We start from the raw sequence: 22,465 nt of genomic DNA on the forward strand, positions 1-22,465 counted from the left end.
CCAGGTGACATACAGCTCAGGCTCTGGCTCAGGCACAGGCACAAGCGCAATGTGCTTGGCATAAAAGGAAACCGACAGTCGACGGTCGACAGCCGACAGCAGGAAGAATAGTGCCAAGGAGGAGGGGTGGGGTAGAGGGGCGGTTGGTGGTGTAACCAACATAATAATAAAATACAGCTAGGCAACCGTAAAATTCCTTAACATGAATCGATTTAACGAAGCCTAAAGGAAACCCCAATTCAAGTCACTCAGATTCAGGCAGCCATTTGGCCAGGTACAGGATTAATTTTTCTCCATTTTTCTCTCCCTCCATCTCTTCTCTCTCTCTCTCTTCCGTTCGCTTGGTCGGGCTATCTGTCCGTCTGACCATCTAACTATCTTTCGGTTTCCCCATATTCTTTCAGTCACACAAAGTAAGCCAAGTGAAAAGAATTATCTTTAAATTGAAACTTTTTTGTGAAACAGGCAAACAGAAAGAACAGGAAATCTCCCCACACACACAGAGAGAAAGAGAGCGAGAGAGACATCTCCAAGTGAAATAATAATTTTCAATTTCCATTTCTTTCGTCCATTTCTCTCCCCCCCGTTCTATTTTCTTATGCAATAATATATCTTGGAGAGATAAAGAACCCGTAAAGAATCAACGTACATCATGTTGCCTAATCTGAAGACTCGTCGCATAAGTGGCCTCCAGCTGGCTGGCAAACATTTGGGTCCAGTGGCCAAATGTCCACCACGCTATTCCGAGGAGGATTGGGACTACAATAACAAGATTAAGTTTCGTATAACCTGCGATCAGGAGAAGCTGGCGGAACGCATTGTGGAGTAAGTGCTAGGGGACAAGTTCTTTTACCATCCCTAATGGTTTCTCTCCACTAGAGAATCTCGTCGTGTGGTCGATGAAACCAAAGACACCACAAAGAATTGGCAGCGCGAGGTGGAGCATCATATGCGTGAACGGACCAGTGAGATACGCTTTCTGGTCGATGAATTGAATCGCCAGAAGAAGACTGCCATGCTGGAGGATGAGGCACTGAACACTTATCGCAATCGTGTGCTCAGTGCCATAGAGTTCCTCAAGGAGAAATCGTTGGCCATTTGCAAGCAGTGCCTAATTCTTCGTGAGGGTCGCATCGGTGTCGATCTGTGCGATGATGAGGTCGACCGTTCGTTGCGCCGCGAACTGAAGGTCATCAAAGGATGTCAGGGTCTAGCCGATGCCGCTCTGAAGGAGGCCGAAGAGCAGATTCGCAAATTGAGAGCTGCCATGTATCTGCTCGATCAGGATTTGGCCGCCAAGGATAAATCTCTGGCCATTGATGAGAAGAATCTGAAGCTCAAGGAGTTCCAGCATGATTTGGGCAAGGGGCAAGATCTGTCCAAGCAACATTGGTGAGTCAGTGAGCCCCATTAAAAAAAATGTAGAGCATTTTGTTGCTGACCTTTTCCTTCGATTTCTCCTTTTTTTGTCAGCCAATTTTCGTTGACCGAATGGCAGGCCCAGACCTATGAGAATCTGGAGGCAAATGCCAAAGCCTTGGTGTCTGCTGGCCAATTGCGTGCCTATATCGATCTACTGCTGAAGCAAGTTTGCGAGGACATGCAAAATCAAACGGATCGCACCAATGAGGCCTTCGAGCGACGCATTGCCGAGACGAAGCATGTGAAGCAGTGCCTGGAGAACAAGCACAAGGATACCATGGATCATATCCATCAGGTGCAGCGCAATATGAACGATCTGGAGAAGGAAATGATGGACAAGCAGCGGGCCATAACGCTGTGTCAGACGCGTCTAAGTAATCGTGCCCATCGTCCGGGTCTGGAGTTAACCTGCGACATGGTCCAGGATGCACTCTATAATGAATTGCAGGCCTTGAAGGCATCCGTCTGTAAGCTGAATCAGAAGTTGAATGAAAATAAGGCATCGATGCGTTATTTGATGCATGTCCAGGTCATGCAGGAGGAGGAGATCAATATTAAGGCAAATACTTGCAAAATTGATGAGGTCGATTGCATGACCCTGCGTCAGGCCCTGAAATATCAATCGTTCTAAAGGATCCAAAAAGAAGCATCCAAATTTTCATCCACAACCATCCTTCCTCCACTTGTAGTCGAAAACAAAACAAAAAAGAAAAAACACCAAAAACCAAACAAATAACAAACTGAAAAACAAAAGTAAAACCAACTAATTGTGCAATTTAATCAAATTAGATGCATGTGCATTTATGCATACCAAATGTTTCGCGTTCAATTCAAAATTACTATTATAATAAATATTGAAATTCACTTAACGAGTTCCATGCAAAACAATGCAAAACAGAAAACCAAGCGTGTATTAAATTGTGTGGGAAATTAGCCAAAAACAAAATATCTATTTGTGCTAGAAATTTTTTTTAACCTTTTTTTTATCTGCAATTCATTGCATCAAATAATATTATTGCAAAAGTTTTTTTTTTGTAATATTTAAAAATATCGCCTTTTTTGGCTTTTTGACAGTCGATATTTTTGTCATCGAATTTCCCGGCAAGTTATCGAATATAATCGACAATCTATGCAACATATCGATAAGACGCAATTGACTGCTGCGGTATTTTTTACAATCGATTTTCGGAAAGTAACGCAATCGAAGCTGCCCACATCACTAGCGTAATCGATCGCTATGAGTTGTAACCCTGACGAGTGAGAGAGAGAAACGTAAAAAAGAACCAAAAAAAAGGGAACAAACATCCTTAATTTTGGTTAATGTTAAGCTGAAGGTTCACTGGAACTCCATTATTAAGGTAAAATTTACAACAATTATAAATGGTGGTCGCTGTGGTCAGTGAAATTAAAGTGGCTTCATTAGCAACAACAAAACTTTTGCCGCCGCCACACAGACACGATACAAAAAGAAAAAAAAAATGGAGTACAGCTGCCGCCACATAAAAATCAATAAATGTCAAATCGAAATTGTTAATTTTCTTTTAGGATGTCGAAACGCAGCGCTGAGGATGCTGCGGCCACTGGCGGTAGCAGTTGCCTGGTGGCTGCCGCTGCTGCCGGTCAGCCGCCAATCAAAAAGGTTCACTTTGAGCCGCATCTAATTGGCCCCGTCTCCACACTGGAGGAGATGGATATCAAAGTTCTGGAATTCCAGAATAAGAAGCTGGCCCAACGCATTGAGCAGCGAATGCGTACCGAAGCCGAGTTGAGACACCGAATCGAGCAGCTAGAGAAGCGTCAGACCCAAGATGATGCTGTTCTCAATGTGGTAAATCGCTATTGGAATCAGCTGAATGAGGATATACGTGTCCTGTTGCAACGCTTCGATGCCGAAACAGCCGATGAATTGGAGAATAAGAATGAAAATGAGGTGACCACATCCTTTCTCACCCAACTTTCCACATGGGACAAGGAGGAGCTCGATGAAAAGCTGGCCAATCGGGTACAAGTCTCGAAAAGAGCTGTGGCCAAAATCGTTCAAGTTATAGATAGGTTAATGCAAAGAAATGAAAAGATCACACAAGTTTTAAAGGGCGAAAAAACGCCGGCGTCTTCATCATCGACAACAGCGGCGGCAGCAGCTGGCGGTGGAGCTGGAGCCTCCGGTGGTGGATCTGATGACACAGAGCAGCCACCATCATCCGATCCGGAAGCATTGGCTTCATGTGTTCAAGCCCTGGAGGAAACCCTGAAACAAACTCATATAGAAATTATGACCGAAAATCGTAAAGTTCAAAATTTAAATACTTCGCTGCATGAGAAATTCCATACAATGTCGCTGAAAATGAAAGAATATCAAGATGCCCTCACCGCCAAGGAGACGGAGAATGCCGAATTGAAAAATCAAATCGATGAGCTACAATATGACTTGGAAAAGATCCATTGTCGGAATGATAAATTGGAAAATCATTTGGCCGAAGCCATTGAGAAACTGAAGGCCTATCATCAAATCTATGGGGATCCCAATAAGACTACAACAAATTCTTCCAAAATGCCCACTGGTTCAAGTGGTGGTGGTTCCGGCGGGGGTTCCGGCTCTGGTGGCGGCACAACCAATGTAAATAGCCAACATCTCGAAGAGCTGCAAAAGGAACTCGAAGAATATCGTGAGTTGGCCAATAATCGTTTGCAGGAACTGGACAAATTGCATGCAACACATCGCGAGACACTCAAAGAGGTGGAAAAACTTAAAATGGATGTGAGTATGATGAGCTCCGGAGTAGAGTAATCAGAATCAATAATTTTTCGCTTTTGACCCTCTTTTTCAGATTCGCCAGCTGCCCGAATCGGTCATTGTAGAGACCACTGAATATAAATGCCTGCAGTCTCAATTCTCAGTTCTCTACAATGAGTCGATGCAAATCAAGACCATGCTGGATGAGACACGCAATCTTCTGCAGACAAGTAAAAATCAACATCTCCGCCAGATTGAAGTGATGGAAAGTGAAGAGCTTATTGCCCAGAAGAAGGTACGCAGTGAGATGATCCAAATGGAGGATGTCCTGGCTCTCATACGTAAGGAATACGAAGCTTTACGCATAGAATTCGAACAGAATATGGCAGCCAATGAGCAGACGGCTCCCATTAATCGAGAGATGAGGCATTTGATAACCTCACTCCAGAATCACAATGGCCAGCTGAAGGGTGAAGTGCAGCGCTATAAACGCAAATATAAAGATACTTCCACGGATAATGTGAAGCTGCGCAAGGAGCTGGATGACGCCTTGGCCAAATTGGACAACAATAAATCCCAGTCCTCGGCTGGTGGCAGCGAAGAGGTCAAACAGGAATTGGGTCTAGCAAATGTAAAGGAGGAGAATATAAATAGTTCATCATATTGCCAAGATCCGGGCAGTGATTCGAACATGGCCATTAAGGAGGAAAATTCGGCATCAGCCGAAGATGAGGCTGACGATGATTGCAGCAGCAAGGATGTAAAAGATGGTATAAAACAGGAGAAAATGCAGACTAATAGCGAGAATGTGAATGAGAAAAAAGATTCACCGGGTCCAGCTAATTCGACGCAAGCAGCAGGTTCAACAAATGCCACAGCGAACGCTGGCGGAGCCACACCAGCTGCTGGTGCGGGTGCTGGTGGTAGTGGTGGAGGAGGCACTGGAGGAGGTGGTAGTGCTGGAGCAGCAGGAGCTAATGTCAAAACGGAAAAGGATTCGAAAGAGGGCGTCAAAGCCAAGGAAATGAAGGCAGTCGAAAGTGAAACTGTTCGTGACCTAAAGGCCCAATTGAAGTAAGAAATCGTTATTTATCCAGATTCCTTTATGGACCTAATTCTAATCCTTATTTCATTTTTCCATTTTCACAGAAAAGCTTTGAATGACCAAAAGGAAATGAAGCTATTACTGGATATGTACAAAGGTGTCTCCAAGGATCAACGCGATAAGGTTCAACTGATGGCCACTGAGAAGAAATTACGCTCCGAAATAGAAGATTTGCGGCAACAATTGAAAAAGCTGCAGGAAAGCAAACGAGAGGAGCGCAAAAAATTGGCCGATGAGGAGGCTTTGCGCAAGATCAAGCAACTGGAAGAGCAAAAATATGAACTACAAAAACAGGTGGCCAATCACAAGCCCTCGGAGAATGCTTGGAGTGGTGCAGGGGGTCCAGCTGGTGGGCCAGGTGGCGCCGGAGCCAATTATAGTCGACCTTTTGTCGGCTCGCATGAGGAGGAAGCCCTGCTCAATGAGATGGAGGTGACAGGTCAAGCATTCGAGGATATGCAAGAGCAGAATTCCAGATTAATTCAACAATTGAGAGAGAAAGATGATGCCAATTTCAAATTGATGTCCGAGCGTATAAAAGCAAATCAATTGCATAAATTGCTGAGGGAGGAGAAGACGGTATTGGAGGATCAAATGGCTACGGCCACAACTCAAATCGAAGCCATGCATATTGTCCTGCGTAAGCTGGAGGAGAAGGAACGCAGCTTACAGGCCACTGTGGCGTCCATTGAGAAAGAGTTAATGCTCCGGCAACAGGCGATGGAAATGCATAAACGCAAGGCTATCGAATCGGCACAATCGGCGGCGGATTTGAAATTGCATCTCGAAAAATATCACGCACAGATGAAGGAGGCCCAACAGGTGGTGGCGGAAAAGACCAGCTCTCTTGAGGCGGAGGCCTACAAGACGAAACGCCTTCAGGAGGAATTGGCTCAATTCAAACGCAAAGCGGAACGCATGAAGAAAATGGAAATGTCCGGCACCACCATTGACGAGGTGATGATCGAAGAGATTCGCGAGTATAAAGAAACTCTCACATGTCCTTCCTGCAAGGTCAAACGCAAGGATGCTGTCCTATCCAAATGTTTCCATGTCTTCTGCTATGACTGCCTCCGCACTAGATACGAGACGCGGCAGCGCAAATGCCCTAAATGTAACTGCGCCTTTGGCGCAAATGATTATCATAGGCTATATCTCCAGTAAATTTAACTCATTTAATATGTATGTATATATATATAAACTGCCTATATATATATCCCTATTTCTATCTTGGTATAAATCGCAGCATTAGCATGTTTCACTATCCCATTCATTTCTTGAAAACCACCAAGAAAAAACACTTCATTTTCATGAGTTAATTTTTTTTCCAACCACCCCCCTCTCATATGAGACACAAGTTCAGTTTTATTGGTTTTTATAAATATATATATATATTATATATAGCTTTTAGTTTTTTGTAAATCAAACATTAATTTTAAAGGAATGATCTAATTTTTGGAAACTAAATGTTCGAAAAACAACTAAATAAATGGCTAAAAATATTAAGTTTAGTATACATCTAAAAAGTTTTTGATAATAGTGTGGCTCTTGCGTATTATTTTAATTTGTTTCTGGAATTATGACAAAAAGTTAATTAATTATATGTACTTTGAAGTTTAAATATTATTTTGAAATATCGATATTTTAAGGCTGACGTTATCGATACTTTAGATAATTGGAAAAATAATCGATTTCGTTCAAGAATATGGCCACACTTTTCGCGCTTAAATTTTCCCCCTATCGAAAAAAAGCCAGATCTGGCGGGAAAAAAACCGAACATGGCAACACTGGCTGTCATGTATCATTGTTGTTTTTGTTTTCGTGGTGCGCGGTTGTGTGCGGTCGGTTTGTAAATTTGTAAATTGGTGTGGGCGCGCGTCGTTCGGTTCCTTCTTTTTTTTTTTTGTTTGCTCCGTTTCCGCCGCCTGCAAGTTGATGATTGAAAGGTTCGGGTTTATTTTTTGTGTGCGTTTTAAAGCGACGAAAGTGAATGAATTGCCATCTAGATAAATATAATAATTTGGCTGCCTTTAGCAGCGTTTAAACTAAAAGTGCAAAGTTGAAGCCGACCTCCGGGAGGCAAATTGAATTTGAAATTGCAAAAACAAAAAGACAATTGTCATCGATTTTTCCTTCCACAAAAGTTGTGCGTGTGTGTGTGTGTGCATGAGAGGGATAAAATTAAGGTCCTGCCTAGGAGTACAAATACAAATAAAAACCATTTTGTGTTAGGTAAACGAAACAGAGCAGAAAACACACGAAAAAGGACGAACGATCAGGGGGATAAAGGACCAGCTGCCTGCAGCTGCCTCTGCCACGGGCCCTGCCCAACTCTGCAAACTCCGAGCAAAAAGAAAGAAGAATAATGCGCATAGCTTCTCTCTGTCTCTCTGACTAAAAAAACATTGTTTGATCTTTCAATTTGCACAAACCGAAAAAACAAAATTGTTATTGCAAAAAAGTTGCCGTCCATTTTTTTTGCACACTCAGCGGGAGCAACAAAAATAATAAACACAATACCACAGAGAGAGATAGAGAGAGGGAAAGAATGCTCTATACCCTCTGACATTTGCTCCTCCAATTTCAATTCCAAAATCGAATCCCAAGGAACACAACATCACAGCAACAACAACAACAACAAACCAAACAAACAACTTTGACGGCTGCTGCCGCTGTCGCTTCTCTGTGGGTGAGTTTAAAAAAAAAAAAAAAAAAATATCAGAAAAGAAAAAAATGTTGCGGATAGAAAGTTGTTATCGACCAGAAGGAGGTGCTATGCAGGCAGGCGGAGGAGATGATGATGGAGGAGGAGAAGGAGTCTATTTGCGGTTTGGCGTCGTCACTTTCTGGTGGTGTCGCCTTCATGATGATGATGATGATGATGATGACAATGGCTAACGGTTAAGCTCTTTTAACCCAAAGGTCAGACATTTGCCAAATACCCTACCACCAAAGCGCATCTTAGGCCAGAGTATACACTACAATTTCAATTATCCATATTGAGTTAAGGCTCAAATTACCCCACCCCGAACCATTTTCGTTCCAAAGAAAGGGTTTCTTTGAATCAGTTTCTTTTCTAAACCAAGTGATGAAAAATGGGGCATTATACCCCTGTGTAGAGGTCTTGGTGTTTGGAAGAGGAGTGCGAGAGCGAGTGGTAAAAGGTAATTTCATTTCATTTCGCTTCACTTTGCATGACTTTAGCCATAATCGATTTTGTTAGCAAAAATCAGGAAGACTGCAATTTAATGTCAGTCAATCAATTTACTTACAAAACACAATCAGCCCCCCTCCACTCCACTCACATTCTCTCCCCGACAAGTGACGACTCGTATTTAGATGGCCTAGTTATTATTACCATATTTATTCATGAGGTAGCTGATGATGTTGTCGAGCTGATGATTATGATGATGGAGCGGACACGGCGCTGTCCGTTATTGTATCTCTCTCACATAATGCGACAAATTTCCATTTGCGATGCTTGCGCTGGTTCAAAGACAGCAAAACTTCAGGAAAATGTTAATTAAAGTTTCAATTAAAAAAACTGTTTCCGCCTTTTTGTAAGATTAACTGATCAAAACTAAACTTACTTTCCAACTTTGCCAACTTGCGTCTTATATGAAACTCAGATTACCCATTAAAAAATTGATTGGAACTAAAATGTTCCAACAAACATTATCGAGAAAGGATGAACAACTAAACCTTTTCATTTTTCTTAGTCCTTTTTGTACTTGCAAACCATTATGCAAACTTTTCGATGTCTATGTCCTCTTAATTTCAAGATTATCACAAAAGGACAAGGTCTAAATTGATGAGTGCGACATGTTGTACCATAAGGATCATAAAGCCATTAGCCTTATTCCTCGAATTCCTTAGTTTTCCCAAGTAATTGTTGTTATCTATTTGTGGGTACTTAACTATTCGGCATAACGAGTGGCTTAAAAATTTAATGTGGACAACTTTTGAAGTTTATTAAACTCTTTTTTATTTAAACTATATTAAATATAGTTGTTTATATAAACTTTCCTCTGATATTAGACATAACGCCATAAACTTTTTTTAATTTATGAAGTTCTCTTAGAGTCACAAGGTCTAATTATTATTATTAAAATTTATTTTCAAACTCGTCTTGCCTTTAATATAATTTCCTTTAGTTTTAAGTGTTTTTGTTAGTTTAATGTTTAATTTCTTTAATGTTTAAATAGCTTAATCTGAGCTTGACAACTTTGTTGTGATTTTTCCTCTTTTATTTTTAATTCTTTCACTTTTTTCTATTATTTTCTGACGCATTGTTGAATTTTTCTGAGGAAGTCTTTCGATTGATAAAGTCTTATCGGCACGATGGCAAATTAACCCACTGTTGTATTTTTTTTGCTAAATGCATTTATAATGTACACATACACATACTCAAACACTTTGATTTTGTTGTTGGCAAAGACATTTTTAGCGAGGCTTATCGAAAGAAACAGAGGGCCGATAAGAAGAGGGGTTTTGGCATTTTATTAATATACATATACACATGTACATGTATAATTTATTGTTATGATAAACAAGTTTTGGCAAGTGTGTGAACTTTAACAAATCGATGCATATTCCCCTGCTCCTCTCCGTTTCACTCTTTGCCTGTCATTTTGTTTATAGATGTTCAATTTGTTATGGGTCTGGGTCTGGGTCCGTTTATTCAAGGTCAGTTTCTTTGGGTTTTGAAGACAAGGTTTCATATCATTTTACGTTCAACAAAAGGATGAAAGGGATTGCATTTCCTGGGGGGTTGGGGTGAGGTTTGGCTTGGCTTAAGTTTGCAGCTTGCCAAAAGTTCTTGAGGCATGAATTTTTTTTTTTAATTTTATGAGGCCTTTGACAATGAGCTGAGGCTCTCAGGCGAGACAAAAAGGCGGCTGAATAAACTTAGCCTGCCGCCCCCCGCTTCTCTTCCCTTTATCTTTTTCTTCTCGTTTCATTCTTGCCATTGTCATTTTGAATTTTTGCTCAAGTTTCTACAATGCTTTCCACTTTTTTGCCTTACCAACTTCGTAAGTCTGGTCAATGGTCAAGAGCAAGTCATGCCATGCAGGCCCCCTACCCCCACCCCCAACCCCAACCCCCTCATTTGTACACTCTCCACTTTTTTTTTTACGTTTAGAGAGTGTCATGTGGCACATGCCGAAGCTTTTGCTCTGCCAAGCGTGAAGTACGCTCATCATAAATCCAGTTCGAGCTATAAACTATACTATATACGTATATACACTATATATAGTAGATAGTTATAAAAACAAAATAACAACAACGGAGCAAAAAAGACCTACTAAAAGTTTATTTAATGTTACCAAAGACTTTTTCGGGGTTCCATCCAAGTAAGAGAGAGAGAGAGAGACTTTCTCTGGTCTAGATGACAAATAATTTTATTTTTTTTAGTAGTTGGCGTAATTGCCAACGCAATGAGTTGTTAATTAAATCAGAGAAAGAGTACAGAGGGCGGCCAAAGAAAAGAAAAAAAAGGTAACAGAGCAAAAGAGATAGAGATGGAGGGATAGAGAAAGATGTACATAGTTATATAGAGAAATAAATGCAATAGTCATCATTTTCATTCCGGTTTAGTTTGGTTTTCTTCCTCCAAGTATATTTGCTTCGTTGTTTTTTGGACCAGGCCAATGAACGCCCTCATCGGCTTAAGAAAACTAACAAGAAACAGAAGAAGCAGCAGCAGCAGCGGCAAAAAAATAGCCACACATGTTCTTTGATTTCACTCTGTCTCTTGCTTTTTTGCCCTCTTTTTGTCCCTCGGCTCGGCTCGGTTTCTTTTTAGTTTGTTCTTTTCGCAGCAACGGATAATGTTGGGGTCATTAAATCGGTAAAATATATACATACATATGTTTGTATGTATGATCTATTTCGAGAAACAGTTTCAATGATTTAGCCAATTTAAAGCAGAGCTGCAAAACACAAGCAAAAGACCAGATCAGAATAGATTTGTTAGACTGAAATGAGTTATAATCTGCACAGGGCATTGAGTGATCGATATACCCAATGAAAAGGATTTCTAGGAGGTTCCTTTGGAACTTTAAAATGAGGAATATACACGTGATGGGCGATGAGATATATAGCATGATTATTCAAGTATTATAGTACATTTAAATGATGTCATAGGAAATAATATGAATATGTAAGGATATCAAAAGGTTCGACAGAAGAGCATTTCAAACAATATTTCATGATGGAATATAATAAAGTTACAATAGGATTTGATGGTATGATGTGATAGGATATGAAATAATGTGTCAAAATCTAAAAGGATAACCCAGTTAGATCTTAAATCAATATATACATATGTACATATAAACCTCCTTCTGCATACAGTGTTCTGACGTTTTGATTAGTTTGCCCCATTCTGGTGGCATGAACGAATCCGATTAGATGCAATTTAGCCTCATTTTTCGACTTTTCCAACTTTTCCGTAACTCCAAATGCAAAATAAAACCTTTGCGTGCTTGTTCAGTTGCCGCCGAAAAATTGTTTTAAGCAGCAACAACAACAACAAAAAAAACAGTTAAATCAACAACAGTTCACCGGAGGCAAACTTCAAAAAAAAAAAAAAATGAAAAACCCAACACAAAATATATACTAAAAATGAAAAACTTCAAGTCGATTCAGTTGGACGATTCTTCCTGTTATTTTGATTGTGTTGGATGTTGTTGGGCCGTCTGATTCCCAAAAGCCGCATTCGTGACAGCCAGCTGGCAACATTAGACGCCTTGCCCAGGCCCGCCTCCTAGCTGCCGCCCATGCCACTCCTCGTGTACACCCCTTGCACAACCTTTTCCCTCTTCTTAGCCGCTCTCCTCCTTCTCTCTAAATGGCTATCATGTTTATTCTTTTTTTTTTCTGTGTGTTGTTGTTTTTGTTTGATTCATTAAACACGACGCAGACGGAGTTGGAGGAGGAGGAGCAGCTATTGCCTCCGCTTATCCATGCCATTTCCCCGCTTCGGTCTAACAAACAAATTGAAACTGTTATGAGAAAAAGATAAATACAGAGCGAGTGGGGGGATGGGGAGGAGCAGCAGTAATAGAATCGGCTAAAAATTAGAAAATCATGCTTAGAATTTTCCTATTACCAACGCCTACCATTCCCCCCCGCCCCACCAACCCACCTGTCCCCAGTCGACCGTTTCATGCCAAAGGCATAATGTGCGCTAAGTCGGCAGGTGCAACACCAAAAACCCAATGAAAAAGAATAAGAAGAAGCATTGGAGGAAAAAACAAGTAACAAAAGTAAACCCGGAAGAGTCAAAGAGCTGTGGCTCTTACCCCACAATCCCCAAAACTTTTCTCCTGCTTCTCCTTTTAGTACTCTCTCTCTCTCTCTCTCTCTCGTTCGGTCTAAAATCTATCCCTCTTGTTCCTATCTCACCAAATAATATTTTCAGATTGTTACATTTCAATTATAAACTTCAGCCGACTTGAGTTATACCCATTCATCCATTATATAATGAAAATGGTCGTATAATAATCTGTGCAATGGTCTATATATGAAGTGTTTGCAAATTATAACAGTTTATAACAGTATTTCTTTTTAACAATGAACAAGTCAAGTTGATTTTTAGAACTTGTTAACAAATCTTTTGGTATAACAGTCATATAACACTTGTATAACAGCCGTATAACAGTTGCATGGCCTATGTATAACAGTTTCTCAGTTATTATGCCTATTTTTTTCGTATTTCTAATTATGCATATGCATTTCCTGCTTGGCTCGATGGTGTCTCTTACTCATTTGAATTAATGGGTATCAAAGAGAACTCAGTGCACAGAATTTTCAATTGGCATCGTCGTCATTTGTCCCCATCTTCCCCACAGAGAGACAGAGAGAGAGAAAAAGACAGAGTGAGGAGTGAAGGAAACGGATACATACAAACAAACATAAACTGGGTGCGCACAACTTGCAACTGCAACTCATTATAACTGTGAAGTTTTTGGTCTTCAGAGAGGGGGGATAGTGTGCCAAGGGGTGTAGTGGCTAAGGGGCAACGGCGGGCAGAGGCAGATGCGGGCTAGCTATGCTACAACTCGATTGTAATTCGCAGCGCACAAAAAACAAGTGCTTCACTTCATTTGAGTTGAGTTTCATTTCGCGTGTGTGTGTGTGTGGGAGGGGTAGGGTAGGGGACAGGAAGTGCTTTGAAAACATTTGACAACAAGGAGTGTCCGCCATTTGGGGCGTGTCACACAAAAATCCGCCCATATCGCATAGCAGCGCCATAACCCATAACCGAATTGTCCACCTGTTCATTGAGCTTGCCCATCAATTAAAAGCAGTCTGCCATATAAATTAAGCTCTATATATCCACTATATAGATAGCTATATAAGCATGTATGTTCATGGGAACTATAGCAAATCAGCTTTGGGGGGGTTATCCCCACTCAGTCACTCACTCACTCTCTCTTAAGCAGAGCAGCAGAAAATAAATTGTTGAAATTGGAACTAAATTGTTTTCAATGCAACCGACACAAAACAGCAACAACAATGAGATGAGAGAAATTTATGCAAGTGAATGGATTTCCCTCTTTCGCATTTTCACAGTTCTCCCAGTTCCCAGTTCTCCAATTTGTCTCTCTCTCTCTCTCTCTCTCTCTTTCTCCCCTTTAACGCATCCATCAGCATATGCCCTAAGCCTAAGGAGTTGGAATGAATAGAGCTGGAGCAAAGCGGATCGCATAAATAAAATTTGATGTATGTATGTATGTACATATGGATAATGTATACATATGTAAATATGTATGTATGTATGTAAAAGTAGCATATGGTCAATGTAGAAGTTTCAATTCGGAAACAGCGAAACAAGTTCGATCTGATCTGGGATGAGACGTCGACGAGGAGCAAGAGGCAAAACTCCACCAGCTGTGCCATATGGACATTAGATAAAGGTTTCATTCCACTCCAATTTCAAGTGAATGTTGTCTAAACATTAGTAAATAAAATTTCAAGACTGAAATAAATAAATAATAAATTTCTGAATTACTTTGGAAAAATGAGCTGAGCAATCTTTTGAGTATATTTGAATATACATACATTCATTCCGATTTTATCTTTTTATCTCTGCTATCAAAAAATAATTTAATTGCTTATAAGATCATTTTACTGATCAGAATGAGCTAATCAAATGGCTCTTTCAAATCCAAACCCTTTGATTGGAGAGAGAGAGAGATGAAAGATGATGAGCGACTTTTAATGATGCCTTTTTCCCCCCTTCCCAAAATGTTCCCTATGGAGCAGTATATTATCTGGCCATCGAACTATATGGTTCGAAGACCGAGTGAAGACTAGACGGGCTAGAGTCAAGTTAAGTTAAGTCGTCGAGTCTTTCTCTGGCGTCTGTTTTCCTATAATTGTCGCTTCATGTTGGAATTAGTGGCAAACCAAGCTTGGCGCTCGACGCTCGACTCTTTCTCATTTTCTCACATCTATGATGGACAATTTGCTATTTGTTGTTGTTGCTGTTGTTGATGTTACTGCTGTAATTAACTTGCTTTTGGCTTTGTCTCTTATTTTTGCTCTGTCAAGCTTGGTCTTTAATCGAATTAGGCGCAAAATGCAGAGGAGGGACAACAGTAACTGCTGGCTTGAGGGAAAACATAGAGAAAGAAGAGCTTTTCATTGATTGAAGTTAATGTACCATAACGACGAATGTCATTAAAAAGGGTTTGTAGGGAGAGAGAGAGAGAATAGGATGGGCTACCGTTGTGGGTGTTGCAGCCACTGCAGCTGCTGCACAGACACAGAGAGAAAGAGAGAGAGATGGGAGTAGATGCTTAAAATATGCAACGTCAGTTCCGGTTTATTTGCTACTTCATTCTTCGGAGTAGAGCCAGCCAGACATCGCTCGATAAGACGCCTTGAAACGAGTTTTTCTCTCTCTCTCAATGTCTGTCTTTGCCTGCTTTTTTCACTGTCAGGGCCATCAATTGGCGTATAAGATAAGCTGCGACAACTTCATTCGCGCCTCAATGTCTGTCGCCATGCATATATGTACATACATATACAGATACATATGTATGTATCTTGTGTCCCAAGCCGCCAAGAGTCGCCTCAAGAGGGCGAATCTCATCCTCAATGCGCGCTTTTCCAAGAGTGCCCTTCATTAGACCTCTTGTCTGGCGGTCTAGCATATTCTTAAGCATCATTCTCTTTGTATGGAGGGAAAATTGTATCTCTAAAGTCAACTCAAGCATCAATTTTTCAGCCTTTAACATATTCTAACCAAGGTCGTTCCATTCTGTCCAGGATATAACCGGGTTAACTGGTTTTTACGCCTGCCACATGCTGCCCTCTCTGTGTGTACGAGTAAATATGAATACTTATTTTCTTTTTTTTTTCTGTATTCGAACAATATAAAGTAATTTACTTCCAATTAACTGCAAAACTGGAGCAGCTTCATTATGTATAGTATCTATCTACCTTTTTTTTTGCCCTTACTTTCAGTCAGTCAACAACAAAAAGTTGTGATGAAATCTTCTCCAAAAAAAAGCAAAATTCAACATTTTTTGTTCGGCAAATCTTTGGGAGATCGCATAACACAGCAAACATGACACTAATGATGTGTGCATAAATGAAAAAGGGTAACAATTGATAAATATTAGACTCACAGATACTCTTTCCAATCAAGAATTCGTTCTTGAGAGAGGATAAATCCTAAAGGCTAGAATTCAAAGTTCAAGAACTGTTCTGGACTACAATTAACTCAATATTTATTAAATGACATCGGGTAATAACTGATTAGATCCAAGGTCAATCTAGAATTTCATTATTTCTTTGTTTATCATCCATGAATAAGATAAAGATATTAGTGCAGATCTCAGATAGAACAAAAACCTATTCCTAGCTTTATACTATTAGAGAATAGATGAAGAAGATCTTTAGGTTCCATGATGAAGATTTTGAGGGTTCAATTAAAAGTAGTTCACAGATGGGGAAGGTATTTCGTTAGAAGTAGCTTATCTTAGTGGATAATGATGTTTCACTTTTGAATACCTAAACCAACATGTATTTAAGTGACTTGAGTTAAGTCATCACTGCAGAGATCACATGAAAGATAATTCGCCTAATGGATCGATTTTTCCCCACAAAAGCTGTAATTATTTAAAAAGCGAAAAGAAGAATGAAAGTTTCTTTAAAAAGTCTGGTGTGTGATAATGCCGAAATACCCGTATTTCAATACCCTAACACAAGTGTTATCTCTTCTCATATAAGTAAAAGTATATAAAATATGATGAATCTATGATGTATAGTGGCAACTGCGAAACGAATCTTGACTCCTCTGTCTCCCTGTCTCTGTATCTTTCTATCTATGGGACAACAATGCGGCATATCAAATTGGATGCGAATGTTTTTCGGTTATTTTTTTGTTTTGAAAGTTTTTCACAAAGAGTTTGGGTCAATGTGCCACAGGCACAAGTTATAAAATTTTCTTTAAATATGTACATATGTAAAAATGCTGCTTTTCTGGCAAGTCAGCCAACTAGATTATGATGATGATGATGAGAAGGAGGAGACATAATGAGAACTCTGAGTTGTTGTTGTTGTTCTGGTTGTGCCTGATCATAATTTTTTAGCTTAGCAGGTGGAAATGCAGGTGCTGTGCCGACTTCTCGCCCAAATGAACTAGTTCAAGTCAATCAAAACTTTTGACTACTATGAGAAATGACCATTTGTTCAACGGAAATGCAACTTGACCGTAAAAGCCATAATAAAAAGGGAAATGCACTTGCAAAAACAACAACAACAAAGTGAAATATGCATTTATGTGGGTCTTGCTGAGTGAAGTTAATCCAAGAAGGAATACCTGAGCATTTTTTCGGCGAGTGTATGTATTTTAGTTTATTTTTTGCCTGCGGGAAAAGGTCGTTGGCGCGTGTACAAAGCAAAGTGATCCAAATGCCAGGCAAAACTTAAAAATACGCACTAAAAATTTGGGTCGACCCACTATACGAATGTGAATCACTTGCTAATCTCATTGGCTCTCGTTGTTGTTTTTTCTTGTTTTGTCTTGGCGTTCTAGGTGATCTGCCATGTCCGCAACTCTGTTCGAGATGGCTGAGGATCAACAATTGGTTATGGAACAGGAGCAATTGGTCTCTTGTTTGGCATCGATGGAGCTAACCGAGGTCATCACCCCGTCGGGCAACAATTGTGATGGCAGTGACAGTGGCTTGGATGTGGCCACCAGTAGCAGTTGTTGCCTCTCCCGTGTCACACTGCAGCGTGGTCTGAGTAGCACCAGTGGTGGTTACACCAGTAGCAATGGCCTCGAGGAAATCTACGACAGTTGCGAACTGAAAGTGGAGACCACCACACCAAACAGACGTCCAAACGGTGGTGGTGGCACTGTGAAAAAGAAGGTTGCCATGTTCGAACCAGATTCAGATCAGAAGTCAGTAATAACAACCACGCCAACGGGAAAAACAAATAGACAAGAAACGGAACGTAATAATCGTATGGCTGCCCAATTGAAGAGGGCAGCCAGTTTGCCCAGGAACAGTCCGGCAGCTCCGATGACACCGCTCACACCGAGAGACAAGTCGACATCAAGGCTAACGACAACATCCTCGTTTCGTGTGCCCAGTTCCTCGTTGACTCCATCGCGTATGGCACGCCCACAGAAACCAGATACTTTGCCAAGTGCATTGAATCGCGCCCAATCAGTGCAGCGTTTGACACAAGTGCAGAGAACTCCGTCACTGAGTCGGGCTAGAACTCCGGGAACCCCCTCCGATAATGACAATCGCTGGCCGGCCAATCGTGGGTCATCGGCTCGTCGTGGCATGTCAGTGACTCCAGATGTAATGGTCAATAGTCGGGGAGGCGGTGGAGCCGGCGCCGGTAAGGGTAGAAATAGTCCAGCTCCGGGTGGTACACTACCGCGACGACGTAAACAGCAATCGGTTGAAGATTTAACTGGCGGAGGAGGAGGCCGTTTGTCGCGCAGCAACTCCATTAGTCGTGCGGGTGCCATAGATGCTCGGATGAGTGCATCGGTTATGGTAGTACCCACCACTTCTACCAGAAGAAGCCTGGCTCCAGTCACCGCCAAGGTGAACTCATTGCGACGTCCCCAACAGCTACAACCCAGAACTCGGATCTATCACGAGACATCGGTACAAACGGCCTTAACAAGCGACGATTTGGACTTGGTTTTGGGTGGAGGTCTTCTACAAACTCGTTCTGTCGAGGCTGTCGAGCAAAAAGATCAATGTACCCAGGCTGAACCAGATCAACGGGATTTCGACATCGAACAGCTGCGTCAAGAAGTTCGTCAATTGAGTGGCAAATTGCAGCGCGAGAGGGAAGAGAAGCTAGCCATGCAACAGGAATTGCATTTGAATACCGAACGTGTGATGGGCATGTTGGAATTGGCTCGAGTAGTCAGCGCCAGTGCTGGTACACCCACTTCCGAGGACAGTAACGATGGCCATGATAGTCTCCTGATGTTGGAATCCCAAATTCAGATGAGCGGACACGAGTTATTCGAACGGCAACAGGAAATCGGCCAACTGAGAGCCATGTGTCGAGCCCTGCAAATGGAAATGCGTCGCTCCTTGGCCACACAGCAGCTGCTGTTGCAGGAGAAGGCTGCCATTGAATTGGAATCGAGTGAATTGCAAGATTTCCTACAGCATGAGAAGGCCGCCCAATGTGATGCTCTACGTGAATTGGAAGTCGAGCATCAGGCAATGAAAGCCCAGTTGGCCAATCGGGAGGAAGAGGCCAAGGTATTGCGTGATGAATGCCGCCATTTGGTGCGTCTCAATGAGCAGAGGCGCCAAGAGAATCGTTTACTTCAAACCAAATATGCCGCCTTGGAGACCAAATCTAAGGAATTGATCCATCAACAGAATGCCTCAGTTGCTGGAGCTTCCACAGCATTGGCTGGCCTGCATTCACGTCTGGATGGCCTTGTCGAGCAGCTGGTCTACTCCTACAGCATTTCCGAACAAGATCTAGAGGTGAGCACTGAGTAAAACTCTCTTCATCCTACTGCTGACTAATGATATATTCTTTGTTTCGTTTTTTTTCTAGGACATACGTTTCCAGACAGAATCGTTGGCTGTCGAAAACGAACAAGTTCAACGACCCAATGGTTTGGATCTGCCATTGAATGCGGCCACAACTGGTGCCACCTTAATGCTGGCCAGTGATGGTTCGTTGTCACCACAACGCAATCAATCCTTTATAGCTGCTGTCATTGGAGCCATACGTCAGGCGACCACCCATTCGGGTAAACGTCTCTCGCTGCGACAGGCTGGCAAGCGTCAAGGTGGAACCGCTGGAACGTCGCAGACTATGACCACATTGACCAACAGTCATGATCTGAACCAACACAATGGCAATGGTGGTATGTTAACTGGCTGTTTGACAAGAATTCCTCTTGATAATTGATTGAATTCTATTTTAGATGATTCCGATTCAACTGAGATGTTGGACTCGGAGACAGAACCTTGCCTGTTGATGATGGACAATGTATTGGAGGATGTTATACAACCAGATTCACATTCACATAATATGGTATCCTCCTGCACGGGCATGATCTCTCAAATTGAATTGCCCACAGAACTGATGAGTCAAAGTAGTCATCTTCATAACGGAGGAGGCGGAGGAGGAGTGGGTGCAGGAGATGATTCACTGCAACAACTATCCCAGGCCATAACGAATCGCCAGCAAATGGAATTGCATATAAATAAATTCAATGGACTAACCATGAAGTAAGTGTAGCATACTTTACGGGATAAACATATATTTTTGACTCAAACATATCACTTCCCATTGCGATAGTCCACGAGACCAATGTAACACAGAGGATCTCAGCTGTCATGACTCTTTGGCCGAGTTGCCATCGCTGATGGAATATAGCACTGCTCAAGCAGTTGTGGATCAGGTCATTGAAGTGGATACTCTGGTAACCAAGTTGCTTAAGGTTTTGAGACTGGTTCAATTGGATAACGATAATTGCATACAACAATTGATTGTAGACAAGTAAGTCCAAGTCTTACCAAATCCAAATTAGTTCCTATTTAATTGTTCTCGTTTTGGCAGAAACAAACTACAACAGCATAAGGAAGATATGCTGGAGAAGCTCAAGGACTTGGAAGACGTTAATCTCAAGTTGCAAGATGAGCTTATGGATGCCACACAAGAGCTAATGATCAAGGGCAATGATCTTAGCACAGCAAAATCAGAAATGCAACGTCATCGCAATGAGATCGATGTAAGGTTTTAGACTGCAACTCGACATACATGCGAAATCTGTTTCCAATTTTTTGTCCATTTATATACATTTTTTTGTCACCATTCTATATATATATATACATATGTATGTATATATTTATTTATTTTTTTGTTTTTGTTGTTTGTGTGTGAGAGAGAGAACAGAGCCTTCGAAGACATTTCTATATATATCTCGTTATGATTTAGATATATGTTTGCATATGTTATATACACGTTTGCGATTTATGATTTATACAAATTGATTGTAGATGTAATTTTTAATTTAAACAAAATAAAACAAATCACCTTTAATCTTATGATTTTGTCACATACTTTTTGTTTTGCTCTTTATACAAAATTATATTATAATTCATTGTTCATACATTGTAAAAAGTTTTCATACATTCATTCATTCATTTAATCAATTATTCATTTCTCATTCAACCGAATAATCGATCTTCAACAATCGAATAATCGATCTTCAACAACAACAACAACAACTACAGTCACAAATCACGTATAAAAAAGCACTATTTCGTTTAAAATGATTTATCCAAAAAACTATCGTATTTACCCACCAACTACTACTAACTAATCCCGGACAGCGTCTCAATGAGGACATCTGCACATTGAGCACTCTATGCAGCAGCTATAAGAAATTATCACCCACAACGGAATTCCCTCCCATGCACTTGCTGTCGCCGCAACAAAAGGAACCCGACCAGGGTGACATATTGGGTATATTGAACCTATTGAAAATGTGGCAAACTGGTGGCCAACTAAACGATAAACGTATCAGTAAATATCTACAGCAGATTCATGGAAGCCAAGAGGTATGTAGACCGATAGCTAATTCTCTCTCTTAACTAAACCTTTATCTCTAATCTAGTTGACATCTCTGCCGCAAAACAATGTGGAACGTTTACGCATCTATGCCAATCAGTTGGAAAACGTTACTCGTATTCTAAATGACAATGATTTGCCCGAGACACTGCATCAACTCAGACAGGATATGGAAATTGTTCGCCTCAATGCCAATTGGTCACAATTGCTGGAACCCGATCACAATGACAATGCCAATACAATGAATGGCAATGGCAATGGCAATCCTCCTAATCTCGATGCCGATGCCGATGTCGATGTCGATGTGGTTTCATCATCAAAATCATCATCACAGTTGCCTTGAATTGTGTCAAAGAAAACCTAACTTAAAAAATTTGATTGTTATTAATTCTCTAACTATGGTTAACTAATCGAAAAAGTTACATATTTTACTTGTAGTTAGTTACAAATGTTTGCGTCCGAAATTTTTAAATCTGAAGAAAAAAGAACATAAACAAGAACCGGTCCTGCAAAAAAAAAAACAAAAACCAACTTAATAAGGCTCGAAACAGTTAAATGCCATGCCCTAGAACAAGGGTGGGCACGAAAATTTAACTTGGGAGCCAGAGCATCAGCAGCAGAGGCTGGGCAGAGAAAAAGGTCACTTTTGCGAGTCGACGAACACAAAAATTTGTGTGTCTCGAGTTTTATGACGGGTCATAAACGACCTTTTTTGGGTCGAGCGAGCGATCGTCGTCGAACTTTTAGACAGAGGGACGGCCAAGTACCGAATTTTACGGGGAGGGGGAAAAGGGTCGCGATCTCGAGCTCGCAACTTTTAGACAGAGGGACGGCCAAGTACCGAATTTTACGGGGAGGGGGAAAAGGGTCGCGATCTCGAGCACTCATCAATAACAACCCTTATTTTTTACTTGTCCCTCACTCCCTTTGCCAACAAGTTGCGAGCTCGAGATCGCGACCCTTTTCCCCCTCCCCGTAAAATTCGGTACTTGGCCGTCCCTCTGTCTAAAAGTTCGACGACGATCGCTCGCTCGACCCAAAAAGGTCGTTTATGACCCGTCATAAAACTCGAGACACACAAATTTTTGTGTGCGTCGAGACCA

At 41.2% G+C, this 22,465-nt stretch overlaps 3 protein-coding genes across 5 annotated transcripts; all 3 read left to right on the forward strand.

Moving 5' to 3' along the window:
* The first annotated feature begins 439 nt into the window (after positions 1-439).
* On the forward strand, positions 440-2,286 carry Tektin-C (Tektin C). The gene is made up of 3 exons (XM_068292781.1): positions 440-825; positions 880-1,392; positions 1,474-2,286. Exons 1-3 carry the CDS (start codon positions 653-655, stop codon positions 2,051-2,053), a joined length of 1,266 nt encoding a protein of 421 aa, XP_068148882.1. The 5' UTR covers positions 440-652; the 3' UTR covers positions 2,054-2,286.
* Positions 2,287-2,646: 360 nt separating this feature from the next.
* Bre1 (E3 ubiquitin-protein ligase Bre1) lies at positions 2,647-6,767 on the forward strand. Its single transcript, XM_068292624.1, has 4 exons — positions 2,647-2,780; positions 2,968-4,180; positions 4,251-5,230; positions 5,306-6,767. The coding sequence occupies exons 2-4, from the start codon at positions 2,969-2,971 to the stop codon at positions 6,423-6,425; spliced, it is 3,312 nt and encodes a 1,103-aa protein (XP_068148725.1). The 5' UTR covers positions 2,647-2,780; position 2,968; the 3' UTR covers positions 6,426-6,767.
* A 310-nt stretch (positions 6,768-7,077) lies between these two features.
* On the forward strand, positions 7,078-22,143 carry corn (cornetto). Of its 3 annotated transcripts, XM_068293043.1 has the most exons (9): positions 7,132-7,207; positions 7,494-7,950; positions 17,317-19,261; positions 19,335-19,650; positions 19,711-20,017; positions 20,088-20,288; positions 20,349-20,520; positions 21,125-21,352; positions 21,409-22,143. In XM_068293043.1, the coding sequence occupies exons 3-9, from the start codon at positions 17,327-17,329 to the stop codon at positions 21,703-21,705; spliced, it is 3,456 nt and encodes a 1,151-aa protein (XP_068149144.1). In that variant the 5' UTR covers positions 7,132-7,207; positions 7,494-7,950; positions 17,317-17,326; the 3' UTR covers positions 21,706-22,143. The 3 variants fall into 3 exon arrangements, with proteins under 3 accessions (XP_068149143.1, XP_068149144.1, XP_068149145.1); XM_068293042.1 differs by having other exon boundaries at positions 7,078-7,950; XM_068293044.1 differs by lacking the exon at positions 7,494-7,950 and having other exon boundaries at positions 7,173-7,207.
* Positions 22,144-22,465: the final 322 nt, after the last annotated feature.

Source organism: Drosophila tropicalis, unplaced genomic scaffold (genome assembly GCF_018151085.1).
Source record: "Drosophila tropicalis isolate 14030-0801.00 unplaced genomic scaffold, ASM1815108v1 contig_694, whole genome shotgun sequence".
Classification (NCBI taxonomy): domain Eukaryota; kingdom Metazoa; phylum Arthropoda; class Insecta; order Diptera; family Drosophilidae; genus Drosophila; species Drosophila tropicalis.